The sequence below is a fragment of the Geotrypetes seraphini genome, chromosome 5 (assembly GCF_902459505.1).
Source record: "Geotrypetes seraphini chromosome 5, aGeoSer1.1, whole genome shotgun sequence".
Taxonomy (NCBI): Eukaryota; Metazoa; Chordata; class Amphibia; order Gymnophiona; family Dermophiidae; genus Geotrypetes; species Geotrypetes seraphini.
Genome location: NC_047088.1, coordinates 253,930,667 through 253,951,389, shown reverse-complemented (window position 1 = coordinate 253,951,389; position 20,723 = coordinate 253,930,667). Strand labels below are relative to the sequence as shown.

Below are 20,723 nucleotides of genomic sequence, written 5' to 3'. Positions count from 1 at the left end.
GGAATGACTTATGCTCATTGTTTCCACTGCATTAAGTCCATTTTGGACTCAGGATCTTTGTGATAGACCCAAGTCACATCTCCAATCACCAAATGATGAAAAAAATTAATTTGGTCTTCACGGAACATTTCCAAGTTCTCCTGACAGCACTGGAGCCTCTTGGCCTTCTGACATGGCATCAGCATTCTTGGAACCAATCTAGCACTAACCTTAGACATGCCCAACTTTTCATGAATTATTTTCCAAACTATATCTGCCAAAATGCCCATTTCTTCAGCTATTTGGGAAACCTTAATTCATCAGTCTGACAAAATTAGATTACTGAACGGTGCTCCAAATCTTATCAGTATCTTACTTGATTCGCACAAAGACTCTCCTGACATCCTGTCTCTTGGAATGATAGACTCGCACTGAGCTGCAACTATGTATGAATAACCTTGAGACATGTAACAATATGCACAGACTTGGTTCAATATGTTTGCTACATTTTCATATTCAGGTAGATAAATTATTGAACGCCCCTTGTATCATCTGCAAACAGACAAACTTTACAGGTCCTGGACCTGTTGGGCCGCCGCGAGAGCAGACTGCTGGGCATGATGGACCTCAGGTCTGACCCAGCAGAGGCATTGCTTATGTTCTTATTAGCTAGCCAAGACATAGCCAGCTATGCCAACATTGAAAATATGGGAGAATGGAGCTGCCAGAACCTCTCCGAGTTCCTTGAGTACCCTTGGATGTATCCCGTCATGCCCCGTTTGTTTTTAATTTAGCTAGCTTCTCACAAACTTACACATCTATTCCCATTTGCATTCGTTTTCTGTGGTCTTACTCCTAGTCTTTCATCTGTGAACACAGAACAAAAATAATTGTTAAGCAGTTCAGCCTTTTATCAGTTTCTGCAATTTGTCCCTTTCACCCTTGAGTCTCACTATGCCATTTTGACACCTCCTATCACATATTTAAAAACGTCCCCCAATTTATCATATCAGCTATCTTGAAAGCTCTGCCTTAACTGCACAAGCCTTGTGCAGATGAGGCCAGAGCTTGCAACGATGGGGTGGGGACAGGACGGGAAAATGAGTTCCCGCAGGGATGGGGAAAAATATGTCCCTGTGTCATTCTCTTTGAGGAACCTTAACCTCCTTTTTGATATGGATAGTCTATATCATGCCCCAGTTCCTACTTCCAGGTGATTTAGAATGTCAGGACTCTGAATCTGCCTTAGCCCATCTTCCTTTCAACAGGCTTCCCCAGCACTAAAGGGATCTTGGCTTTATCGTGTCTAACATCAAAGTCTCACATTCATTTAAGAAACATTCATTCATAATAATAATAATAATAATAATTTTATTCTTGTATACCGCCAAAGCCATGAAAGTTTGAGGCGGTTTACAAGAAGTGCTGGACAATCAGCAAAGAGGTCACAATTCAAAGACATCAATACAATCTTACATAATGGAAGAAGTAAAAAGCTATATAGTTCTTAAGGTTACTGGTTGAATTAGCAGAGCTGTAAAATTCTTAGTTTACAAATCGATTGAACAAACTTGTTTTTACCAATTTTCTAAAATTGAAGTAGGTTGAGGAGAGCGTGATAACGTTATTCAGCCAATTGTTCCATTTGCCTGCCTGGAAGGCATGGGTTCTGGCCAGGAATCTTTTGTAGTGGCAGGCCTTTATTGTCGGAGAGGTGAACAGATGTGTTCTTCGTGTGGGTCTAATAGAACTTGCCAGGTTAAATTGGGAAACTAGGTAAGTGGGGGCCAGACCAAATATTGATTTATAACACAGACAAGAGAACTTGAACAGAATTTGTGCCTCCAGGGTCAGCCAACGGAGTTTTTGATAATAGGGGCTTATGTGTTCATATTTCTTCAGCCCAAAAATCAGTCGAACTGCCGAATTTTGAATGACTCTGGATCTTAGAATGGTTTTTTTGAAGGAACTTTAGTACTTTCCTACAAGCTTATAAACTACCTTCAAGCATTTAATAAATTTGCATAAACTTCCACACAAGATTTTATTCACACATGGCTTTCTTCAGTCTCACTCTCTCTGGGTTCCAGTCCATCCCATGGTCACTATCCATATCAGAATAAACTTCTCCTATTTCCATGGGCATTTCCTCCCCTTCTGAACATGAGGAAACATTTCTCCAAAATATCTTTGCCCTGGCTGTCTTTTCCTCCCTTCTAGCTCCTGTTTTAGAACTGGGCTTCTAATAGCTTTACTGCAGTCTGGAATGCAGTTCTTACGTGGGAAAAGCACTGGAATTGACCTTCCTTCAGAGCGTTCTCTTCTCTGGGCTCCTGATTGCCTTCATGTATGCAGCTGGGCTTAATTTAGCCTGCTGTGTCTTTAGCTTGACTTTGGCTCCTGGGAGAACCTTGAGCTTTTCAATCCCTCCCCTTTCTTTAACCTTTGCTGTGCCAGATTGTATACAAAGGAGTTTAGTTTGAGTGCTTGTATTGGCTTTATGAAAGGATCAATAGGGAAGTGTAACAAGTCCCCTGCTCTTCTCTGCAATATTCCCTTTGATTCGCCCTCCCTGTCTTCCCTTAAGACTAGACACAGTCATAGTGGGCAGGTTTCTTTCTCTTGGTATAACGCTACAGTATTTTCATTACTGGATGTAGTTAAACCAGGGTTTGAAACAGTGACAGGCTCTTCTTGCCAGAACATTTACTTGCTACTTTGGGGATATAATATTATCTTTATGCAGATGGCATTCCTTTTCCTTTTACCAGTACAAAATTTGATACACAGTAAGATTCCTTCCTTTATGTATAAGTACTATTTGATTCTGTTTGAGAGCTAAGGGCTGGATTCTATAAATGGCGTTGTATCAGCTGCTTAAAAAACAGCTGCCGATCGAATATCAATCACACAACATCCCTGTTTCTAGAATTGCATCTTCATTAAAGATAGGTGCCAGAAATGTAGGCCAGGGTTTTAAAACCCCACATTTCCAGCGCCTATCTTTCATGTGAATCGCGGCTACAGAGGTGCTCTGCAATGCCTAAATCCACTTCCTGTGTTAGCCACACCTACAGTGGTGTTAGGCATCATAAAGCACCTCCATTGCCATGATGAAGGTGCCGTTTTTCCTGTACCATCAAATTTAAGAAATTATTAAGAAGATAGATAAATCTTAAAAATGCCAAGGTGTATTTTTAAAGTTGTTGGGTTTTTTTAAGATTGATATAATAAGAAATGTAGTCTCAAGTACCAGAATAGTGAGGAAAGAATAGTAAAAACACCTAAAGAGCCTCAAAATTTAAAAAGATGGAAAGGAGAAGGGGAAGTTTCTCCAGAAGCAACATACTTGTGTGTGATCAAATATAGTAATTGCATTTTTAAAATTTATATAAAAACATAGGTTCAAGAATATTAAATATCTAGTTTTGCAGAGTAAATAATTTTCATTCATTTTAACTCTTCCTTTGCAATTTAGTCGGAATTCTGCCTTCACTCAGGAAAGAACGCGTATAAGACCTTCTTCAGTAGGACATTTAGTGGACCGTATGGTCCATACCTCACCAAGGGAAGTTTTTGCTAACCACAGATCTCCATCTTCTACCCAAGCCAACAGCATCATTCTGGATTCATCACTGTAAGAACTTCATTTCTCATGTTTCATATGAAAGAAGAATTTAAAAATGGGGGTATAGTAGAGATGCCTAATTGAACAGATTATTGCAAATTATTGCAAATTTTAAAATAGTAGCACATGACTTTGTGGGATTTTTCCCCAGCTGAAATGAGCAGATGTCAGTAAGTATATTATTCTGCTAGGTAGTTCTACCATCACAGACATTTTTAAAGGCCCGGTGAAAGAGTACATATAGACTGTGTATGTCTCAAGTACCAGAATAGTGAGGAAAGAATACTAAAACCACCTAAAAAGTCCAGACTTGTGTGCTATTAACACTGTTCTCTCTAAGCTGAGCGGGTAGCCTCCATTTACTGTCTTGCCAGTGGGAGGTGCTGTTTCATTATTATGTTTTCAGTAGTGAAGGACTGGCAGGCTTTGCAGGACTCCAGGGAACCTGCCTGTCCCTAATGATTGAAAGCACAATATTGATGTACACACCCTCCCTCCCTTATCACCACCACCCCACTGTCATCAGTTCAGTTGGAGGACTCTTGTTCAACATAGAGGGAACCGTGGCTATTAAACGTTATGTATTAAGGCCACACTGAACAAAAGGCAATGTGTCATACAACTGCAGTCTTGTGGCACAGAATGATATACTCAGCTACAAGTTTTCTTCATATTACATGGCTGAGCTTTGCATCCTTACACAAAAATCTAACTGATGCATTGTGTTTTGTGTTCTTATATAAGCAAGTTTCTTTTTCTTTAGCAACTCTCCAGACCGGCATAGACATCTTACAAGTGAGTTTATCTCATCATGACCAGTATATGGAGACTGAGACAAAACTTTGGAATGGTACTTAATATGTTACTCCCCCTAATTACCTCAGTCTTCTCTCAGTTTCCAGCAGGTGTGAGTGAGTTGTACCCATCTCCCTACTGTAGGGCTTTTGGATTTTGTTCAGGACTCCTAGTCCCTGTTTTTGTGCCGAACTGAGCTTGGGTGGGCCCTGTTTGGGGGTCCGTCTGACCTCGGGGATGTCAAACTCAGCGGGTCTCATGCTGGATCTCTTTCCTCCACCTCCCCAACATTTTTTTAGAGGTGCCTCAGCAGTAAGCCTTGCCCCTAATTCAAGCAAGGCATACTGCTTTGAGAGCCAGTTAAAAAAAAAAATCCTGAGGCAGTGCCGGTCTGAAGGGTTACTTTCCCTTTAAATTTAATGTATTTTACTGTATTTTTCAACTAATTGGCACTTTTCTTTAGTTAGGTCATGTATGGAGCAATGAGCACTTCACAGGGGAAGAAGTGCTCATTTTGCTCCAGACGTGAGGCACTCGCGTCCGGCCTGTGTAAGCTCTGCACGGGCTGGAGCGGTGGAGGAGCCTTGTCGGCAGTGGGTGCCGGCGGCCAGGGCTTCCTGCCAAAAGTACCTCGCGAGTCGGCAGTTGACAGCGGGAAGGCCTGGTCTTTCCCACCCTCCCACGGAGGGATTTCCTCAGCCGCTGATGGTGAGGGTAAAAAGGATTCCCTTACCGCCGTAGGGGCTGGGGTTTCCCTCACAGCTGATGCCAACTTGCCTTCTTTAGCGGCTAGGACAGTTCAGGCTTCCCAGCCGCTACAGGCCCTGGAGGGGTTATTTTCAGCTGCAACTTTGCCATTTTTAGTGGGAAGACCCTCCAGTGGCTCTGCAGCCTCAGGTGACCTTCCCCCTGTCTTGGAAAAATAGGGGCAGGCTTTAGCTGGGTCCCAGATTTAATTTTTACTTTATGCAGAGCTTATTTTCAGGCGGCCAGGGGGTCTCGGGGAGGGGGGGTGTCCGCATCCCCTGCAGCTCTGCCCCCTCTACTTCTTTACCGTCCCCTCCGCCTCCTCCCTCGTCCAAGTGCCTGCGGGTTGCTTGGGACGAAGACTTGTGGTCTGAGGAGCGTGTTGACTTCAGTGAGGACCAGGACACTTGGGGAGACCTCCAAGATCCTCTTGAGGGATTGGCCGCTGGTACCGGGGATTCGGTTTTTCCATCTACCAGCGAGGAGGCGTCTGTCGTGCACCTTTTTCAGAGGAACAAGCTCCCAGTTCTGATTCAGCAGGTCTCCTTGGTGTTGCGCGTTGAGGATGCACCACCTGAGACCCCGCGTGTGGAGGATCCTCTTCTTAAAAGGATCCGCTCTGCATCCCGCTCTTTTCCTATGCATCAGGATATTCGGGATGTTATCCAGGCACAGTGGAATATGCTGGAGGCGCCGTTTCAGTTTACACGTTCCATGACTTGTTTGTATCCCATCCCGGAGGGGGATAGGGCTACCTTGAAGACGCCAATGGTGGACATGGTGGTCTCAGCTATTGCTAAGTGGCATACTGTGCCCGTGGAAGGTGGTTCTGCTTTACGGGACTCTGAGGAGCATAAGTTGGAGACCATTCTTAAGCAGAATTTTAAAGTCTCTGCCTTGGGAGTCCAGGTGGCTATTTGGGGGGGGGGGGGGCGGGGCTTGTAGCTCAGACCATTTTTCGGTGGGCTGATCGTGTCCTTGACTGTGAGTCTGATGACTGGTCCTTGGTGGATCAGGAGGTGGCAAAGATTGAGATGGCAGCCTTTTTCCTCTCAAATGCCCTCTGTGACTTGGTGCGGATGTCTGCCAAGTCTGTGACTTTTACAGTGACCTTGTGGCTTTGCACTTGGTCGGCAGATGCGGCATCCAAGGCTAAACTCACTAAATTTCTCTTTAGAAGGTCTTTTTTGTTTGGAGAGGATTTGGATAAGTTAGTTCAGACTCTGATGAACGGCAATGGAGCTGGAGAGTCGAAAAGGACGTTTGCAACTGGTCGCCAGCAGTTGCTTCTTGGGTTGATCGGCCAGCCCAGTCGGATCGTGAAATTTGTGTTGTGAATTGCGTCCCTGCCTACTTTGCATGCTGTTCCCCTCATTTGCATGTGCGGATCGGAATTGGATCGGCAGAGAGATAAGTGAATCAGGCCAGAGTAAAATCGGGTCACAAAGGGGTCGCAAACCGATCGGTACACGATTGGTTTGCTTAGTGAATCTAGCCCATAGTCAGACCACAAAGCAGCTTTAAGATTTGATCTATAGTTGGAGATTATAGCACAGAAGCTTTTAGCTAGATTTATTGGGAATATTTAGAATTTTTTTAAAAAGGCTATGCTGTCCATACATTTTCCCCAAATACATCCCATTCATCCAACACCCCCTCTCCCTTCCCCGAGTGACTGGAGACAACACAGAGAAACCTCAGAAAGTATTAAATAGTAACCTCGGCTATGACCGACTCCCATAGTGACCTATACAGTTGCTTGGGGCCTCCACCCCCTTACCCACACAGCGCAGTTCCCAATGGGCCACTTCCTTGAGATACCGCTCCCACCCCACCAACTTCGAGCCAACTCATCCATCCACAGGCAGAGCACCCCTCTTTTAGCCACCAATTGGCACATGGGATCTCTCGGAGAAAGAAAGAAATAATGGTTACTGCGGATGGGCAGACTAGATGAGCCATTTGGCCTTTATCTGCCATCATGTTTCTATGATAAAGTTCCTCATGAGAGGCTCCTGAGAAAATTAAAGAGTCCTGGGATAGGTGGCAAAATTCAGTTGTAGATTTGGAGTTGGTTATCGGATAGAAAACAGGGTAGGGTTAAATGGTCATTTTTCTCAATGGAGGAAAGTAAACAGTGGAGTCCTGCAGGAGTCTGTACTGGGAAAATAATTTAAAAATAGGAGGAAATATTTTTTCACTCAGAGAATAGGTAAGCTCTGAAACACATTGCCAGAGATTGTGATAAGAGCGGTTAACGTAGCTGGTTTTAAGAAAAGTTTGGATAATTTCCTGGAGGAAAAATCCATAGTCTTGTTATTGAGACAGACATGGGGGAAGCCACTGCTTACCCTGGATCAGTAGCAAGGAATGTTGCTACTATTTGGGTTTTTGCCAGGTACTAGTGAACTGGATTGGCCATCATAAGAACGGGGTACTGGGCTAGATGGACCATTGGTCTTTCCCAGTAAGGCTATTCTTATGTTCTTATCCTCCATTGCCCAGGTAAGTTAGAATGTGAACCCACTGGGACAGGTAGGGAAAATGCTTGAGTACCTGATTGTAAACTGCTTAGATAACTTTAATAGGCGGTATATAAATACCAAATAAAGTTTAAAAAAATAATAATAATAATAATCATAAACAAAATATTCAATTTTAAGAATTTTTTAAAAAACTGAAAAGCCAATTTATCTCAATAACCATATTCAGTTGTGGTATACAGTATTAATGTGTCAACTCCTTTATAATTTGCTTTTAGTTCTTAACTGATTTGATAAAAATGGACTAGTAACTGGAATGTTTGTACTTTGCTTCCCCAAAAACAAGCCCTAGTTAAGACATCATCAATGATGCGGCAGAGGGATGGCCGCGAAGCAGCCCATTCAGAGCGGTGCCCTTGCCGCTGTTTTTGGAGGCCTCTGAATGGAGGTGTGTCAGTCTCACGGTGGGAGGGTCGGTGGGAATTTACTTCACAGGGGGATGGGAGGGAGGGATGGAAAGATGCTGTACAAGGGGATGGGTGAGAGGGGAGGAAAGATGCTGCACATGGTGGGGGGGAGAAAGAAAAGAGGAAGAATTTGGGGTGGAGGAGAGGAAGGGAGAGATGATTGTTATACATGAAAAAAAAGACATCCCCCGAAAATAAGCCCCAATGCTCTTTTTGGACCCAAAATTAATATAAGACACTGTCTTATTTGGGGGGAAACACAGGTATTATTCCTAGCCCTTGAAGCCACGGTGTTTTCAGGATATCTCTTTTAAAGATGCATTAAATACCTACTAACTAACATTAACTTTAAATACCTACTAACTAACTAACCTAACTAATATTAAATACCTACTAACTAAATATGCACTAAATACCTACTAACTAAATTCTATTGCACTTATCATTTTTTATTACCACATAATAAATATATTTATATTAAATAACATATTACCAAACCATACTCTCTGTGAGTAAATCACACTACACAACTGTTTTCTTTATAAAATAGCTCAACAGGAATACCCCATTGGCCAGAAAACCTGGACTGGAACAAAGTCTTTTCTGTTTCATTTCCTTTCCAAGCCACATTGTCCCGTTTTTAAAATTATCACACGTTCTCTTGCTAAATTGCAAATTGTTACCACAGTCTCATGTTGCTCAACCACAATGATTATAGTTTATGCTTTCTGATATCACCATTGGACTCTCCAATCATGTTGCTCAGTCGGCCCAACACAGGGCATGAGAGAGATTTGCAGGCCTAGCCCCTCCATTGCATATATACAAAAAGACTGGAATTGAATACCACTGGATCAGAACTTAAACAGGTTACACCATTGGTATCATTAGTATCTATCATTTTAATAGGCATCACATTGTTTTTTATGAACTACATTTACCCCCCCCCCTCCATTTTTTACAAAAGCATAGTGCGGTCTTTAGCGTCAGCTGCGACGGTAACAGCTCCTATACTCATAGGAATTCTATGAGCGTCGGAGCTGTTACCACCGTGGCCAGTTCTAAAAACCGTGTTGCGCTTTTGTAAAAGTGGGGGTTAATGATCAAAATAAAGCACTTAATTAAGAGCCCAACTACCTGTCACTTAGAAATCCAGCCTATGAAGAGAAGATTTTCTTTATCAAAATTTGAAACAATAAGATCTTTGTCTGTTTTTTCCCATTCTAATAGGTCTCAGGATAATTCTGTAGATGGGCCACCTCCCGCACTACCACCCAAGCAATCAAAAAAGAACAGTTGGAATCAAATTCATCACTCATACTCACATCAAGAACTAGATAATCATATTAATGAAACATCTGATGATCCTCCTTCTTCAGAAAAATCCACTGTAAGTTTTCTTACCTAATTTTAGTCATCTCTAATTTTCATTTCCTGCATTGTTGGTGTTAGGCGGCATAGTTGTGTAATGCCTTCGATCCATTATGTCCGTCCCCTTTTTATTCTGAGATTGAAATAATGGGACTGAGGCTTTGAGGGGCTGCCAGAGAGCCTAAAAATCACGATATCTTGAAACACTGGTAGGTATTATTAAAATCTGAAGGGGTTAGGTCGTTTGTCAGCTGTTGTTGGCTCCAAGTCCTACAGAAAAAGTCAAATAATGTTTGCACATCAACTGAACAGAACTTCTATTACACCACAAGTAGAACTATCAGTTTTAATTCAGTGCAAGAAAAACTCTGGTAGTCATTCTGCAAGTGTCTCAGTGCAGAGCTTTCACCCTCCCCCATTCCCCAACCACCTTACAATGTAATCCCAGTTCACTGAGGAACACAAACCAGTAAATAATATTATTAAATATTGAATTATTTTTCGATCAGCAGAATTTTAAAACAAAACTTTGCTTATGTATATAGAAAGCCTTTGGCTTGTAACAGCTGGGGATATGGCCTTCTTGCAGAAGCTACCTTTGTGGTTTTCGTTCCTCTTTCCTTTATATATGTGTACAATTAGAAATGTAAGCTGCTCTGATGCAATACGTATATCATTGTGAAGAAACTGTCTAGCAAATTTCTGTAGAATTAGTTGAAAATTCTGTTATATTCAGTGCTGTACTGTTAATATCTTATAAAGAGGCTACTCTAGTCTGTGTGAAATGCCTCTTATTGTCATAAAATAATTTAGCAAAAGAATCCCAGTAATCCTGTACATGAATCATTAGTTTTACAAATGTGCAATTATAAAATGCAAATTTAAAAGTAAAGAAATATTCTGAAAGATCATTTAAACTATTTTTTCAGTGTTGAGCTTTGTGTCAAATGTGATTACCTCATTTGGTAGGCCACAGTGTTTTTCATGCCACACATTCCACACCTGTTGCTTAAAAGGAATAGAGAACCACAGAGTTTTGTGCACCAATTAGAAGCCATTTGAAAAGTTACCTGAAGTAAGCCATTCTTGTCATTGCAGGATGAGCCATAGTGAGTGTACATAGTGAAATGTATTTTGATGATAATATGATTAGCAAGATCATTGGTTGGGAGGATGAGATTCAGACTTCTAAAGTTGATAGCCATTTAAACTATTGTATGTACTATATATCGAAGACTTATCAGTCAAATTCTAATAAGAGAAATCAATAAGATGAATTCTAGGGTAATAGGTGTGTCATTCTTGACAAGTGGGTAGTGAATCCAAACCCGCATACCGTGCAGAAGGTATGAATCACAGTTTTCAACTCTTTCTTCCCCAGTGGTTTGTTCTTCCCTCTTCAGTTTTTCCTTTTGCACGCTCGCAGTAAGGTGAGTGTCTAATCTGCTCTGTTTAAAAGTTTGTTTAATTTCAGTTTTCTCTCAAATTTGGAGGCTTTTAGTGCTTCAGGTTTCCCAGTTTTTCTGGGACAACTCTGCCTGGGGTATGAAGCAAACTTGGGGGTCTGCAACTGGTAGGCCAATCTTTCTGTGGTACCTGTCTAGCCAGCCTGCTTAATATTGAAGAAGCTCAGGGACCATTTCCCTTGGAAATAGCTTGCCCCCCCTGATTTTCAGGAACTTGAGCGCAGGCTGATTTGCCACCTGTAGTGGCCCTTTTGTTGGGGGGGGGACTTTCAGGGTGCCGACTGTGTCTCACCTCCCCCCTTCATGTGCGCAGTTCAGTGTGGATAGTGGTCTAGCCTGGTTTCACTCCAGCTGGCAGCCTGAAGATTTCAGTATTCTTTTTTTGGAAACTCACAAGTGAGTACACATTGTTTCAACCTGGGGGAATATCAGGGGCAGGGCCAGATAAAAGGGTAGGCCCAGTAGGCACAAACCTTGGGCCCGAAGCACTGCTCTGATGATGTCATAGAAACATAGAATATGACGGCAGAAAAGGGCCGACGGCCCAACATGTCTGCCCACTCAGAAGAACCCTCCCCTTAAAAGAACACTCCCCTAAGCAATTTCTGAAGTGAACCCACATGTTTATCCCACCGTTTCTTGAAGTCGAGCACGTTGCTGGCCTCAACTACCTGACGTGGAAGGCCATTCCAACGATCAACCACCGTTTCGGTGAAGAAGTACTTCCTGATGTCACCATGAAATCTCCCACCCTTGAGTTTGAGCGGATGCCCTCTTGTTGCCATGGGACCCGTAAGAAAAAGGATATCTTCCTCCACCTCAATACGGCCTGTAAGATATTTGAACATCTCTATCATGTTTCCTCTCTCTCTGCGTTCTTCGAGAGAATATAGCTGCAGCCTGCTTAGACGCTCTTCATATGGGAGATCCTTGAGTCCTGAGACAATCTTGGTGGCCATTCGCTGGACCGATTCAATTCTCTTTACGTCTTTTTGATAATGTGGCCTCCAAAACTGAACACAATACTCCAGATGAGGTCTCACCATGGACTTGTACAACGGCATTATGACTTCCTGTCATGTTTTGCTGCGCCGAGTGGCTCTTCTTCCTTGTCCCTTCTCCCCTGAGCCGGCACCATCTCTCTCATTCCTCCCCCACCCCCATTGGGACTAGCAGCCACCCTCTCTGATCCAGCAGCACCCATCCCTCTTCTATCCCCAGGACTAGTAACACCCCTTTCTATCCCCCAACCGACCCTCCTTTTTTCTGCCCCTGAGTCAGCACCACTGCTTCCATTCAGTTCTCTCACTGTCTGGATCATTGCGGATAGTGGAAACCCAGCTATTCCTACACGCAGACTCATGACCTTTAATTAAGCCACACCCTGCCTCTGAGGAAATAGGAAGCTGCATAGAGGAGGCGAGGTGGGGGTAGAATTCCTCTCATATAAGGAAAGACTAAAGAGGTTAGGGCTCTTCAGCTTGGAAAAGAGATGGCTGAGGGAAGATATGCGTGAAGTCTACAAAATCCTGAGTGGTGTAGAACAGATACAAGTGGATCAATTTTTTTTTTACTGCATCAAGATTTACAAAGACTAGGGAACACTCTGAAGTTAGAGTAATGCTTTTAAAACCAATAGGAGGAAATATTTTTTCACTCGGAGAATAGTTAAGCTCTGGAACATACTGCCAGAGGATGTGGTAAGAGCAGTTAATGTAGCTGGTTTAAAAAAAGGTTTGGACAAGTTCCTGAAGGAAAAGTCCATAATCTGCTGTTTAGCCAAACATGGGACTGTAGCATGGAATGCTGCTACTATTTGGGCTTTTACCAGTTGCTTGTGACTTGGATTGGCCTCCGTGAAGACGGGATACTGGGCTAGATGGACCATTTGTCTGACCCAGTAAGGCTATTCTTATGTTATATGCTGGACAGGACAGATAGGGACACAGAAGAAAGATGGAGGGTGGGCATGAAAAAAGAAGACATGTCTGGTTCACATGATTCTAATTCACACCACTAGAAAGGAGGTGTTGATTCCCCTCTACAGGTCATTGGTGAGGCCTCACTTGGAGTATTGTGTTCAGTTTTGGAGGCCGCACCTGGCTAAGAATATAAGAAGATTTGAAGCAGTCCAGAGGAACTACAAGAAGAGATTAGAAGACCTTAACGTGTGTACTCTGGAGGAGAGCAGGGACAGGGGTGGCATGATACAGACATTTAAATATTTGGAAGGTATTAATATAGGACCAAATATTTTCTAGAGAAGGGAAATTGGTAAAACTAGAGGACATAAATTGAAGTTGAATGTTGATAGACTTAGGAGTAAAGTTAGGAAATTCTTTTACATGGAGAGGGTGGTGGATGCCTGGAATGCCCTCCCTAGAGAGGTGGTGGAGAGGAAAATTGTGACAGTATTCAAAAAAGTGTGGGATGAACACAGAGAATCTCTAATTAAAATATGAATGGGCAGTCTTTCACAGTCTGAATCCCGTAAAGGAGATGGTTTGGATAGGTTGGAGTAAGCTTTAATGGCAGCTTAGACTGTTTGAGGTCTTAGCCTTGGGAATTAAAGCATCAGCACTGGCCTCAATTATGGCGCTTGCCTGCCATACCGATTTCCATCGCATTCCCTTTCCCCTCGCTTATAGTAGCAGGAGTGGATTCCATGACTATTACTACTGCTATTTATTATTTCTATAGCGCTGTACATTTTAACATAAAATAAACAGTCCCTGCTCAGAAGAGCTTTCAATCTAATTTAGACAGGGTTGGGGAGATTAGGGTAGAGGAAATGATACAGTGGGTATAGGTATCTGACAGCACTGAGTGGGAGTTAAGAGTTGAAAACAGATTCAAAAAAGCAGTTAAACGTATCACTCGAGAGCTGTGTAGCTGCACATACACGAACAGAATGAATTCATGCTGTTCGTGTATGTGCAGCTATGCAGCTCTCGAGCGATACGTCACTTTTTTTAAATCGGAGTTCTCATCAGTTTTTCAAATTTTGATATATAGCACTTTTATTTTCAGATGTTTAAGTGCTCCTATGCCATCTATCGGATTGTTATCTATACCCCTGAAGCAGGCTTCCTTTTTGAAGCCGAAAAACAGACTATGTCGAGTCTGGAAGGAATCGCAAGATGATTGGTCACTTCATATGTTTGTATTTTAATAGTTGGTTGTATTCAGTAAACTCTGGTTTATCGCAGGTTGATGTGTACGGTAGAGTATGGCAAGGGCACAAATTTCCCCCATCCCCGCGGGAACTCATTTTCCCATCCCATCCCTGTGAGTTCTTTTCCTGGCCCATCCTTTAAAATCATGTTCAAGGCTTGTGCGATTAAGACAGAGCTTATATGAATGGGGTAGGGACAGTGACAAAACCCGCGAAGACAGGACAAGGAAATTGAGTTCCTGCGGGGACAGGGAAAAATTTGTCCCCATGTCATTCTCTAGTGTATGTTTCCTTCCACATTTCTTCTTTGTTGTGCATTTGCCTTGGGGTTGTTTGCCTTCCCTTCCATTACCATATCTAACATTTCTGTTTCTTTCCCACTGTTTATCATCTCTCTCTCACTCTCCCTGCCTTGTTCCCTGAGTCAAACCTCTCTAATAATAATAATAACAATTAATATACCGCAGGACCGTGAAGTTCTAAGTGGTTTACAATGATTAAAAGGTATTACAGATCGAGTGGAATAAACAAAGTTCAGAGTTAGTGAATAACAGTTCTAAAGATCATTTGTTGAGGGCTAAGATTGTATAGGTCAGTTACCTAAGTACTTCAGGAACACATGTGTTTTTAGGTGTTTCCTGAATTCCCTATAAGTAGTAGGCACAAGCAGTTGTTCCAGGTCTTTACCCCATAATGCTGCTTGATGTGAGAAAAGATGTTGGCCATGACTTTTAAATTTACAACCTCTAACCAGTGGAGAAACAAAAGTTCGGATGTGAGGTTCTCCTGAATCTGTTGGTTGTGAAGGAGAAAAGGTCTGTTATATATTTAGGGGCTAAGCCAATGTATTACTATTTAAAAAGGCTTACCAAATACCTTCAGTCACTATCCGCACTGGACAGAATGCCAGGAAATCAAAATAGTATACATATTAAGTTTTATTACCTATATACAATATTTCTAGCCATTTTATTACATATATACAATATTTCTAGCCATAATCATTGATTAAGTACAGAGTTTGAATTAATACGTTACCGGTTATTACATCATTATTCTGTCACTTTCCATACGATCAGGAGGCTTACTCACAAAATATCATCACACAGCTTGTCAGTAGTGGAAATGTCCTCTCTGCTTTTCTTTCTAGGGGAAACAGTATTTATCCCCCTATCCTTGTGGATTGAGTTAAGTGAATGCCGGGAGGATGTTTACCAATCAATATACTCCTAGCCTGCCTCGTGAACTAATTTCCCATCCCAATGTCGGGAGGATGTTTACTAATTAGTATGTGTTTGCCTCATGAGCTAATTTCCCATCCCTTTCCTTGTGGATTGAGTTAACTGAATGCTTGTGGAATGTTATGTGTTAGCCTGCCTGAGGACCTGCTCAATAGGTGCTGAAAAGTCCTTGCTCGTTCTCATAATACTTGTGTTTCCTTGTAACAGCTATCATGGATCCTAGGCAGTGTCATTCAATATTAATAATTCTTTCATAACATCCGTTTCACATACGTGTCACATTCGGTCCTTATTGAGTGATACTGCCATAGGATACCATCGTGGGTCGTGTTGGTTTACAGCATAGTCCATAAACCACATAACAATTCCACAAGGACAGAACAAGTATTATTATGGTTAGTATAATTACTAATCTAGTGATGCTTTTGTTCAAATTCCTTATGGACTGATTTATCCTAGTATTATAGCTTTTAACTTTCCCAACTTTAAATCCCAATTTGGAACGGAAAAGTTGTTCTCCCAGAATCCTATATCAGGTGTTCAAACATAAGTTTGATTCTGCCAAAGAAGTGTTGACATATTGTGTAAGCATCCTGCAAAGGGTACTATCATTTTTTGGTATTATTGGCTCATTAGTCACCACACATATTACGCGTGGTGCTATTTCAATAATATAGTCCATTCACACACATCATATATTATTGATTGTAATTTACAAATTCGCCCTTGCAATGTGGAGTCACAAAATGTATTCATATCAATCATTTGTCCGTTAAATTTAGGTGCTCAGAAAAATTGTTTCTGAGGTTCCCCCAGTATGAGGGGTAACACTACATATTTACACATATCATTACATTGTACTTCTGGTAAACACGGTCCTCCATATTTGCTCATTTCTAGTGTGTTCATTGCTTTTAATTTCTGTAATCCATGTATGGTCTCTTGTTGTCACATTTGCAATGATACATCTGGAGTTAGCGCTGCAAGTGAAGTTATCTTGCTTCCGATTCATTGAAGAATGCTTCCATCTCCATGACGTAACGACCCCTTCTTTAACTGTAATACGTCGCCCGGGGGCAGCGCCTCTTACCCCATACCATATTCCAAGGATTCCAAGGCACACGCATATCTGCAAGTTTCAGAAAACATTATTACTCTCTCAAATAACATTTCTCCTGAGGGACATATTCCCATTTTTCCACTCCCGGTTTCATTACAAGGAGTGCCTTATCTTTCCCGATTGCAATCACCTCCGCTGGTTCCGGAGGTCCTTTAGGATTGCTAATCCAGATTTTGGCTATGGACAGTTTCCCAATCGTCAAATTGGGGGTTACATTATCCCTCCACTGCCCATATTTGTCATCTGTAGTTAGTTTTTTAAGGGCCTCTTTCAAAAGTCCATTCATCCATTCAATTAATCCCGCTGCCTGGGGATAATAGGGCATGTGATATACCCATTCAATATTATTTTCCTTAGCATATTCTTTTATCTGCCCTCCCGTAAAATGTATTTGTAAGGGCATACCATAATACTGAATAATCGTGTCTAAAGTCCTTAGAGTGCTCCATTGTGACGCAGAAGCACAAGGGAATGCTAATAATAATCTACAGCAGTACACATATATTTACATTTATGACTTTCGGGTAACGGTCCTATGAAACCCATTTGCCAAATCTGGGCTGGCAAATCGCCCCCTGCCCATGTGCCCCATTACCTTATGTGGTACTTCCCGTTCTTGATATGTTGACACACCGGACATTTTCCGATCACATGTTTGATCACATCTATCGTCAAAGGAATCTCTCATTCCTGAGCCCACCTGTAAGTAGCTTTTTCTCCAAGATGTCCACTTTTCTGATGTGTCCAAATGGCTGTACCTTCCAACCATTCTTCCACCTTAGGAATTTCATTAGTAGTTGTTACAGAAATGGTAGCTGCGGCATCTGCTTGGGAATTAAACAATCGTTCCATTGAATCAACAGGCATATGTGCATCTACATGAAATACTGACACTATTGTCTCCTGTACAATTTTTTCTATGTCTTGCCACAATTCTTTACCCCACAGCTAACCAATAATGGGACTTCCACCCCATTAACCATGTAGCAAGACCATTAGCGACCGACCAGGAGTCAGTAAAAAGATATTCCACTCCCCATTTCACTGGGGATTCATGAGCATATACTGGCTTTATGATTTCCAGCTCTCCGTTAGGAATATTAGCTATTTTTTCGTGCAAAGTAACTACCCCATGCTCACCTATTTTAGCTCTTTGGGAAATGTACCATTTCCATTTAATAATACTTTGTTCCTGAGCATATCCTACTCTATTTGACTTTTCAAAAGCAACCTGCTGTTCTTCTCCCCACATAAACTCATATTTTTTACTAGTTACCTTGTATATTCTTTGGAGTGGGAAAATCTAATATTTTTCGTTTTGCTTTCTCTGTGATTTCCCTAATATCCTCTATTCCACTGAATTCCTAAAAATTTTACCGACGTTGCCGGTCCTTGTATTTTTGTTGGATTTATTTAATTAATAAATCCAACTGCCCTTTCTTAGTTTGTATGTCAATATGTCAAACTCATGTAATTTACTATCTTGCTCTATCTGTACCTCAAGCTGAATTTAGGGTCTGACTTCTTTCTGCTAACAGTGCTGAAGAAAAAAAAATTCAGGCTACATCAGGCAAAGCAAATAGTTCCTTAATTACCTCCATTGTTCTTAACAGCATAGATCTACCCTGCAGAAACTCTTTCAAACTTAAATCAACATACTTAAACTTTCTTTGTTTCCTGAACAGCAAAACAACTTTCAATTAACTTCAAGTACCTTATATCGGCTGATCGGAACTTCAAATAGCATAAGGCTGGTAAAGTTTTATCCATAAACCCTTTGGTTCCTTACTTACATTATTAATTTCATTACAAGTTCCTACATTTAAATCCATAATTTGTTAATATTTAAGCATATTTTAAATATCGATCCCTGTTTTTGCAACATTCGTAGAATTGCAGACAGACTCCATGCTGTCTCTCTCTATTTTTTTTTTTCTTTTTCTTTCTTTCCTGCTTCCTCCCACTTCCCCCTCCCCTCTGCCTGGTAACTCAAAAAGCCCGCCGAAGGAGGAAAAAGGTGGGGGTGAAAATCCCTCCTTTTGCAGTTTGCTCTTTTAAACAAAGGAACTTTTACTTCAACATCCTATTTACTCGACCGCGCCCCCTCTTATATTTTGTGGCAGCAATATGAACTGCTAATACCCAGCTCCTTCGAGCCAACTACATCACCCGATAAATCGGGGCATCTTTCTAAACTACATCACCCTATTCATCGGGGCATATTTCCAAACCTTGTACAAGATCATCACCCGATTCATCGGGGCATTTTTCTAAAGCTTGTACAAGATCATCACCCGATTCGTCGGGGCATTTTTCTAAAGCTTGTACAAGATCATCACCCGATTCATCGGGGCATTTTTCTAAAGCTAGTACAAGATCATCACCCGATTCATCGGGGCATTTTTCTAAAGCTTGTACAAGATCATCACCCGATTCATCGGGGCATTTTTCTAAAGCTTGTACAAGATCATCACCCGATTCATCGGGGCATTTTTCTAAAGCTTGTACAAGATTAATTGGTTCTGCACTTCCCAGAACCCAGAGCAACTGCATCACCCGATCCATCGGGGCATTTTTATTTCTCTAAACTACATCACCCGATCCATCGGGGCAACTTTTTTTTTTTTTTTTTTTTAAACTTGTACAAGAACAATTGGTTCTGCACTTCCCAGAACCCAGAGCAACCACATCACCTGATTTATCGGGGCAACTACCTCACCCAATTTATCGGGGCATTTTTCTAAACTTGTACAAGATCAATTGGTTCTGCACTTCCCAGAACCTTTTCCCATGACTCTGCTAATCCATGATTATTGGCTAGTTCTTGTGCTATTAAATTATACGATGCCTCGGTCCAGCTGGGCACCTCTGTAGGTTCTTTTGAGGATTTCTCTCTCTTCCTGAACATTCCTGTATCACAAGAGCGCTCAGGTTTTCTTTAGAGAAATCCTGCCGACTACGCCAATTAATGTATTACTATTTAAAAAGGCTTACCAAATACCTTCAGTCACTATCCGCACTGGACAGAATGCCAGGAAATCAAAATAGTATACATATTAAGTTTTATTACCTATATACAATATTTCTAGCCATTTTATTACATATATACAATATTTCTAGCCATAATCATTGATTAAGTACAGAGTTTGAATTAATACGTTACCGGTTATTACATCATTATTCTGTCACTTTCCATACGATCAGGAGGCTTACTCACAAAATATCATCACACAGCTTGTCAGTAGTGGAAATGTCCTCTCTGCTTTTCTTTCTAGGGGAAACAGTATTTCTTTAGCACTCTCCAGACCAGTAGAGGTTAACTTTACGAATGGGTATATATCTAATCATGACCAGCAGGTGGAGACTGAAAACAAAACTTTGGGACAGTATATACTATCCTCCCTTCTCTATTTCCCTCAGTCTTCTTTCAGTCTCCAGCAGGTGTTGAGTGATCTGTACCCATCTCTCTTGGTAGGGCTGTTGGAATTTGTTTAGGGGTTTATTGTCCCTGTTTTTGGCCGGACGGAGCTTGGTCGGGCCCTGTTTGGGGGTCCGTCCGACCTCGGGGGTGTCAAACCCGGCGGGTCACGAGCGGGGTCCCTCCCCCCACTTCCTCCACCTCCCCACATTTTTTTAGAGGAGCCTCAGCAGTAAGCCTTGCCCCCTAAGTCAAGCAAGGCATATTGCTTCGAGAGCCTGTGGAGTCTGTTCTGTAAAAAAAAAAAAAAAAAAAAAAAAATCCTGAGGTAGTGCTGGTCTGAAGGGTTGTTTCCCTTTAAGAAAACTGTATTTTACTGTATTTTTTCATGTAACCAGCACTTTTTTATAGCTAGGTCGCGTCTGGAGCAATTGTGCCCTTCTCCGGGGGAGTAGGCCACAATTTTAGTCCAGCCGCGAGGCACTCGCGGCCGGCCTGAACTCGGCGGTTTGGGTCGGTGAGGTGGTGGAGCTCCGTCGGCAGCGGCTGCAGGCGCCCAGAGCTCCCCGCCGATGGTGCCTCGCGAGTCGGCTTGGAGCAGTGGGGAAGCCCGGTCTTCCACAACCGCCCACGGAGGGATTCCCCGAAGGATTCCCTCTCAGCTGATTTTTTGACAGCTGATGCCGACTTGCCTGTCTTAGCGGCTGGGACTGTTCAGTCTTCTCAGCCGCTACAGGCCATGGAGGGAGCATTTTTGGCGGGAACTTCGCCATTTTCTTTGTCTGGCCCCTCCATTTTGTCTGCAACCTCAGGTGACCTTCCCCCTGTATGGC

At 42.1% G+C, this 20,723-nt stretch overlaps 1 protein-coding gene across 7 annotated transcripts in view; it reads left to right on the top strand.

Moving 5' to 3' along the window:
- PTPN4 (protein tyrosine phosphatase non-receptor type 4) overlaps positions 1–20,723 on the top strand; it is a 272,694-nt gene that overhangs the window by 174,294 nt on the left and 77,677 nt on the right. For all 7 annotated transcript variants that reach the window (XM_033945428.1, XM_033945424.1, XM_033945426.1 and 4 more), the window contains 2 exons: positions 3,458–3,616; positions 9,330–9,489. In XM_033945428.1, the coding sequence (XP_033801319.1) occupies positions 3,458–3,616; positions 9,330–9,489 (319 nt within the window). The remainder of the gene's footprint in view (positions 1–3,457; positions 3,617–9,329; positions 9,490–20,723) is intronic.